Below are 7,776 nucleotides of genomic sequence, written 5' to 3' on the forward strand. Positions count from 1 at the left end.
AAGGTGAGAGAACTGAATGCTGAATTCTAGGAGCTGGGTAGAATAACAGGGTGAAGCTACCTTGGAAATGTTTGCTCTATGGGTACTAACTGATAGCAAAACTGTTTTGATAGTCCCTTGCATGGTGGATTAGGTATAGATTAGAGTTAGGCATGGCATTTCTCAAAATGACAGAAGAGAACATTTGTAATATTCTGATATATAATATATGCCTATGTAAAAAAGTATATGAAACCCCATTAATGTGCCCAGACTTATGTTTTCATATGTCAGTTAATATATCTGAGTTCTCGAGTCTAAGCTTTATTTAATAGATACTATATAATTTTATATAAAATATAATACTATAATTTCCATTATTATAGACAAGAGAGGAAAATGCATGAAACACAGACTTGTAATTTCAGCACTTTGGAGAATTAAGAGAAGTTTAAGTTCAACATACACTGCATTGTGTCCTGTCAGTAAAACAACAAATAAAAAGGAGTACCAACATAGAAAAGTAGAAAGATAAGTTGGTGATTTAAGTCAATTTCATAATATAGTTTTTCAGTACTTTCAGTTCTGGCTCATAATGTATTCATGTAAGTTATTTGGCTAGCTATGAAATTACCCTATGACAAGACATAGTGCTTTTTGGCTATCTAAAATTTATTTATTTTGTCCCTTGTTTTAGCTAGTGAACTTTAATGAGAATCACTTGACCCAGATATACATTTAGAACCATTAATAATCAATATCTATCAGAAATAATTAATAGCCTAACACCATTGTTATAGTACACTGTGACAGTTATAGAGTGAACTCTGTCCTGTCTATATAATCACCATCTACTTGTTTAATAACTGAAACTATTCATAGTGTATGAAGTTATATTTCTATGACACCAAACTTAAAACTCAGGAAAATATAAAGTAGTTGGTATTGTTTATTGTTCATGTTAATTTTCTGAAGAATGAGATATAATTTTAACATCATCCCAGTTTAGAGAATGTGTAAGCCTTTAATGTTTTTAATCTTTGGAATTTAATACTTTTGTTTTATGTGCTTTGATTAGAAGCATGTATACATGTTTTGCCTAAGGTACTGTAAAACTCTCAGAGTATATAGGATATTAAAATTTGGCCGCCACAATGTAGGACTAAGCATACAATGAGAGCTATAATAAACAGTTTAACATAACTTTTTTGGTGACAGTGATTAAAACTTAGAAAAGGAAATACTTACCCCATTCTCATTATTATGAGAAGAAAGATCCACTTTGTTGGTACTGATTTTCAAATTTGTATGTACAAACAGCTCAATCACAGAGCAAGATGGAAAGAAAATGTACATGGTCAAGAGAATTAAATGTCTTACATTGTGCGTACCTTTCATATTGCAACAAGATTAATACTGGCCCAGAAGGAATCAATAACTTAGAAATTACAACTTTAAGGTAATTCATCTGCTTTATTTTTTCACTGTGCTAACAAAGTGGTTTGGGATTCTTTATAAAAGCCATAGACCAAAGCAAATATTTTTATTTCCCTTGCATGAGAGAGCAGAAGTACAGCCTTATTTGATAGCTGAATTCATTGAAGCCTGTTACGTGGGCACTGAGCTCTAAATAAACTAAAGAAAGCATATTTATCCTGTAATGCAGAAGCAAAAAATAAAAGTGCATTGCCTCATTTTGCTGATAGTTATTCTTTGATGCTTACTATGTGTTCAGTGTTCAGAAATGGCACAGAAAATAATAAGCACATAAAGAGTGTTAAGAGAGGGAACAGAATTGAAAAAGAACAGACTGCTCTGTGGTGCTTTCTTGTTACAGTGAATTTGTCATATAGGGCTGTAATTGTCCATAGACTCATTTTGAGCACGTATCCATAGTGTTTCCTTTGAGAAGGAATGGATATCCTTGCCTGCTGTCATTCAGCACACTCTTTGGCAGCTCTCTGGAGAGGCAGCACGGGCTTTCAGACAACAACTTGATTTCTTGTCAAAATATCTTTTAACATCTGGCTCAAAAATATTTTTATGACAATAAGGATGCCCAAGTCTCCTGCTCAATAAGCCTGAAAATTCAATAAGTGTTTGGAATGCTGGGACTAAGCTACCTCACAGTGAGCAGCTGTCAAACAATTTGCAGAATATTCCTGCTGACCTGGCCACAGTGAACTGATGGAATTCTGCCAGCTTCAAGACATAAACAGAGAGGAGGGAAAGCCATCATGCTTCATGCAGATGTTCCTGCTCACCGTTATACTGCAGCCTGCACATTTAGTGTGACCTATTATGAAATAAAGGGAGAAAGAGAAACACCAGGAATCCTTGCTTTTTTTTGGGGGGGGGGAGGGATTGTAGTAGCAAGGAACCTAATGTCAGTATTAAAAATATATTAATGGTTTTTACTTACGAATAGGTGTCATTTGGATCAGCAATTTATGCCAGCTTCTAGCTACTACATTACATATAGAGCTGCATGTGAGAAATGCTCATTTTAAGTTTTCCTTGGAAATATTTCCAATTCAGTCATTTTATTCAGTACCACTAGATTTCAAGATATATTCCTCAAGAGTATTCTAAATTACAGTGTTCAAAATGGCCATCTTTATATTCTATATGCTGTGCTTATATCAGTGTTACTTGATTTTGCCAAATTGGCTGTCTGGGTGCTTTGATATATTTTCAAATATATCTTTATAATATTGATGCTACAGCGAATATAGAAGTACTCAATAAAATCCTTACAGATCAATAAAATATTTGCATTTGCAATTAAAATGATCATGAGACAGTCTCATTCAAAGAAAGAATGAAAAATCTTGTGCCGACTCTCCCTAATGTTATCCCCAGAATTTTGCATATCAAACCATATGTATATTACTGTCTTAGCAAAACTGAAAACTTGAATGACAGAAACTAATTCAAGCAGAATCTCTGCACTGGGGCTTTCCCAATCTCACTTTCCTGATTTTGTGTTTGCTTAGCCTGCCTCTTCTTTTCCCCGACTAGGAAATGTTTATTTCTGCCCAGGCAGATTGGAGGGTGGATTTAAGTTGTATATGATCAGTATACATTTTCCCACATTGTCTCATTCTATGGCTCATGCATATTTCCTGATTGTGTGGATTCTGGCCAGCCTCTGGGAAACTTACTCTAAAGCACTCATCTTCATTTGAGCAGCCACCCTCTCTTTAGGTATGCTGAAATTACCAACTCTTGACTTGGCCTAACAGGGTCCCAGTTTCTCATTTCCACAAGAGTGGTAAAGATTCAAGTAAGCTATGTAGGAAACACTGTTCCACATCTGCACCAATTTCCTGAAATATAGAAAACAAAATCTATGGTTTGCTATTTAAAGGAAAAAGATACAACATTCAAAATTTTTGAGTCTTTATTAAATCTCTAAACACATAAGGCACTTTAGTGCTAGATAGTCAGGAATTTCATATGTGAAGAAAAAAATTAGTAACTTTCAGCTCTTCCCCCAACCCTTTCTCTTCTCCTTTATTCCATGCAAACCCTCTAGTATGGAGGAGGGTGCATTGCTCGAGTGTTAAAATGAAAAAAATAAGGCAACAGAGGTGGACCAAATCCCAGGGGAGGAACAAAAGGAGTGGGCATCACAGGACATGGATTGAATGCTGGCGGTTGAGGTGGCATGAAGCAATGAGCAGAAGAGCAAGGTAAGCCAGGAACATTAGTTGACAAATGGAGAGGAGGTCTATGTTGCCAATTATCCATTGGGTGCCTTGGGCTTCCCACTGGGAAAGAAACATGAGCCAGGCTGCCCCTGTATGCCATTCTACCATTTCCTGGAGTCACCTCCATCATTATCCCTGATCTAAGTGTGGGGACATATGGAGGGCCTCGTGACTGTGGGCCCCTTGGTGGAAAGAACCCTTGGGGTCTAGGCACAGGCATATGTATCTTTGAGCTTTTGCCACTTCTCTCAAAAGCCCCACTACCAACTCTTGGGCCTCCGATCATCAGTGCCATCGGGCTTGCAGAGACTTCCTGGGACATATTAATAGAATCATGTTCCTGCTTGCTCTGGCTCTCCAGCCCCTTTGAGCTGTTTACTTCTGCTGTTGCTAGGAACTCTTCCTCAGTAGCAGGTGTTAGTGTAAAAGGGTATCTCAGAGCTCTTGGATTTTCAGGAATGCGGGCTCCTGCTCTTGGCATAGTGAAGAGGGATCTCAGGGAGACGCTAGGGCGTGCCCAAATCTCTGCATGGTCTTCATCATCCTTCAGCATAGAATTCAGACACCCCGGTGGCACACTGTTGCGTGTCTCCCTGCTTCCATTTTTGCGCACAGGTACCATTATGTATGGACGGCTATGCCCTCCAAGCCTTGCAAAAACAGAAATGAAAATTTAATTAAAATAGAAATGCACTTCCCAGAAAATATTTCAAGCACATGAGTAAATTCCCGGACACACAGGTAATAAAGGAGTACAGCCTTTTTACTCCTGTATAGTCAAGCAAATACTTTCTTAGCCTACTGACATCCCCCATGTCCCCACAAGTCCCTTTAGTAACAGATTACACGATCAGGAATAATGGCTGCCCTGTATGCCTTTCCGTTCTTTATTAGTCAAAAGTAGTTTTAAAAATGCCTGTATGGTCTAGTTAGCTTCCTAGTCGACAGAAAATAGGAGCTCTTTCAAGTCCTTGTAAGATCTATAACCCACTAAGCCCAGAATTCAGATTCTGGCAAGAAAGTTAATGAGAAGTCTCTGGGAAGTGGGGGCAGGGACACAGAAGTCAAAGAAAGTTTAGTCGTTCTCTTTGAACAGTCTGCCTTTTTCTTTATGATGCACCACACATTCAAACCAAATTTTAGTAAAACTTCTTTCTTTTCGTTTAGTCTACATCAGAGCCTGTTAGAGTAATAATTTCCTCGTGCCTCAGTTCTACCGTTGAGGGCTTCGTAACTCTCATTTCAAACCTCCACTTAAAATCGTTAATGCTTTATCCTCTTACAATCAGTATTCTTAGTCTACAATAACATTCTTACTTTTGCCTGTGATCCCCACCCAAACCTCTTGGCCCTGCCCAAGTCGCACAGTATAATATTCAAATAGTCTCTTGCTTTCAAATTTGAACTGAGTGATACTGAGTCCCATACTTACACATTTTCAGTACAAGCCATGTGGAATGAGCAAGATCACCTTCATGAGGGGGGTAGAAGAAAGCAGCTGAACACCCTCACCAGCCGGCTAGTCTGGAGAGTTGATTCTTGCTTCTGCCCCAGACAGGTTTGGCAACCGAAATGAAGGCAGGAGCCAACTGCTCGATTCTACACTCAGAGTTCTACTAGTGGAGTCATCAGTTGCTAGGCAAAGGAGGGAGGCAGGCAGACAACAAGGAGGGGGGAGGGATAAATCTGTATACTCCTTTGAAGCTAAATGTGGAACTGTTTTTGGCACACTAACAGTTGGGCATGAAAGACATTTCCTAAATCCACTGTGCTGCAGACCGGTTGGAAAGATAAATCATTTCAAAAAAGAATTTAAAAGCTATGAAGGCACAATCCATTTTCCTTCTTTTAAAATTCTTACTGTTTTTAGTTTGTTTATTTCATTTTACATTATTTGTTTTGTTTGGTGGGGCATTATCTTTTGTCCAAAACTATTCCTGAACATCCTTTATAGAAGAGAGTTGTCAAGTAATCTCATCTATATGTAAACACATATTTTATTTGTTTATTATTATTATTTGTATTGTGTTCAGTGCTTAGTATTCAAATGGAGCACCCTGATTGACGAGTCATACTAAAACCCTGTGAGACAGAGAGATTAATGAGTTAAACAGTCAGTCTGTGACAATGAAGCAAACATGGCCCCTTGAAAGTCCCCCATGAGAATTACTGTGCCTTTTGATTTTGTCTAATTTATAGTTCTTTGCTTCATTGTGTCTTCCAGTTTATTAGCTGTGTATGTGAGTGTGACATCATGCATGTGTCTGTATGACAGTTCATTTCCTGTAATGCAGCTAGAGAAGTGTTCAAGTGTGGATATTGGACAAATCCCATAATGAGTATTATCATTTTATAAATATTTGATAACAATTTGCCTTGCAACTCTGTTCCAGTAGGTGCTTTTGCTTCTTCTAACATAAATCCTATCTGCCCCCCTCACTTTCACCAAATATACTTCCCTAGCTTATATACTATATCATTTTTCTACAGATTATTGCTACAAAAATACAGAAGCTATAAGATTGCAAAGATTGCAAATGCCACAAACTTAGACTGCTTCTTTTGCTGTACCTAAAATTCACTCTTCAACTGGACCTTGAAAATTGTCTTTTCTTAATCGCAAAAATCAGTATATCCTGCTGTATTAAGTTATATATGCCTTATTTTTCTTAAGAAAAGATAAAAGACATTCAGGCATCATGTGCTCTGATTTTTTTTATATGTATCATTTGTGTGTATGAAGGAGATAAGAGGTAGAATAAAATAAGCACACAGTACCAGTGCAAAGGAATGGCCACTGCTGGGAAGCAGCATAACTCATCATGAAAATGACCTTTTGGGTCTCTCAGTCCACATGTTCTTGCCAGGGTGCCTTGTCTCTTTCTATATATACTATTGAATACTTTTATACCATTGAAAAATGAAAGTGACATGTTCCCAACACATTTCCCAGAGGAATCTTTTCACTTGGCAAGCATAGTTTAATATTAAGAAATCTTTTGGTTCCACAGGTTCACTTTATACTAGCTTCAATTTACTCCTTTCCTCATGTAAAAAGAAAACTTATTAGGATTACAATTCTGATAGAATTTTACTTCATTTGGCACTTATCATGCAGATGAAAATGTAACCCTTAATGCTTATTAATTCTGGCTAACTCATATTTATATATATGCTTTATGCATGTGAGATTGCATTGTTTCATCTGAATAATGATAGCAATGATTCTGGAAACCATTTAAGGCCTGTTTAATAAGATATCATCTTAATTGGATTTCATGAAAGAAAACTGTAACATAAAACCAAGGAACTGAGAAGAGCAACAAAGCCTGTGACACCTCAAAATTGTAAAAGTCCATTAAGTATTTTAAATACATAGGTAATTACTAATATTATACCTTAGAAGCTGTGTATATATGTACTGAAAATGCATATTTATTCCAGGTATTCAGTAATGTGTTATGTGTGGATAATAAAATAAATAACATATAATCCATAGTACTCCAATGCATTTTAAATTTTCACAAGGAAATATTGCATTTGCAAAATAAGTAATATCTATGAATTAATTCAAGGGTCACATAAAATCTGATAATATTAATTAGATGGTATAAATAAAAAATTCAAATTGATTCTTCATCCCTGTAAGTGTAGGTTGAAATAGTTACTAGGTCATATATGTGAGATTAGAGTCATTGGTGTGACTCTCTCCATATAAATATACATATATACATATTTATGATTATATGTGTAATATATAGCCTATGAACAGAACGACTGAGAATTAAGTAGTTAGGAGACTTAAAATTTTGTAGTTCAGATTTTTAGTATGAAGTTAGGCTTTCATTTGATACAAAAAACAATACAAACATCTACTTGGAAAACCTAGAGATAGATGTCAACCACACACTTAGTAAAAATCTTATATCTTATGGAATTTTAAAAGTCAGTAAATTTAATAACTGAATTTAACAAAAATTAAATTAGATATAATTAACATATAGTTTTAAAAATAAATATAAAATTCTAGAACCATCTCTAGTCTATCTTTAGGAAAATAAAAACAGAAACAAAACTGTCAAGC

General features: G+C 36.1%; 1 protein-coding gene across 1 annotated transcript; it reads right to left on the reverse strand.

Annotated features, from left to right (window-relative positions):
* Window positions 1-3,470: 3,470 nt before the first annotated feature.
* Window positions 3,471-5,144, reverse strand: Prr32 (proline rich 32). The gene is made up of 2 exons (XM_027433542.2): window positions 5,125-5,144; window positions 3,471-4,342 (listed from the first exon to the last, which is right to left on the reverse strand). The coding sequence occupies exons 1-2, from the start codon at window positions 5,142-5,144 to the stop codon at window positions 3,514-3,516; spliced, it is 849 nt and encodes a 282-aa protein (XP_027289343.1). The 3' UTR covers window positions 3,471-3,513.
* Window positions 5,145-7,776: the final 2,632 nt, after the last annotated feature.

This window comes from Cricetulus griseus, chromosome X, assembly GCF_003668045.3.
Source record: "Cricetulus griseus strain 17A/GY chromosome X, alternate assembly CriGri-PICRH-1.0, whole genome shotgun sequence".
Taxonomy (NCBI): domain Eukaryota; kingdom Metazoa; phylum Chordata; class Mammalia; order Rodentia; family Cricetidae; genus Cricetulus; species Cricetulus griseus.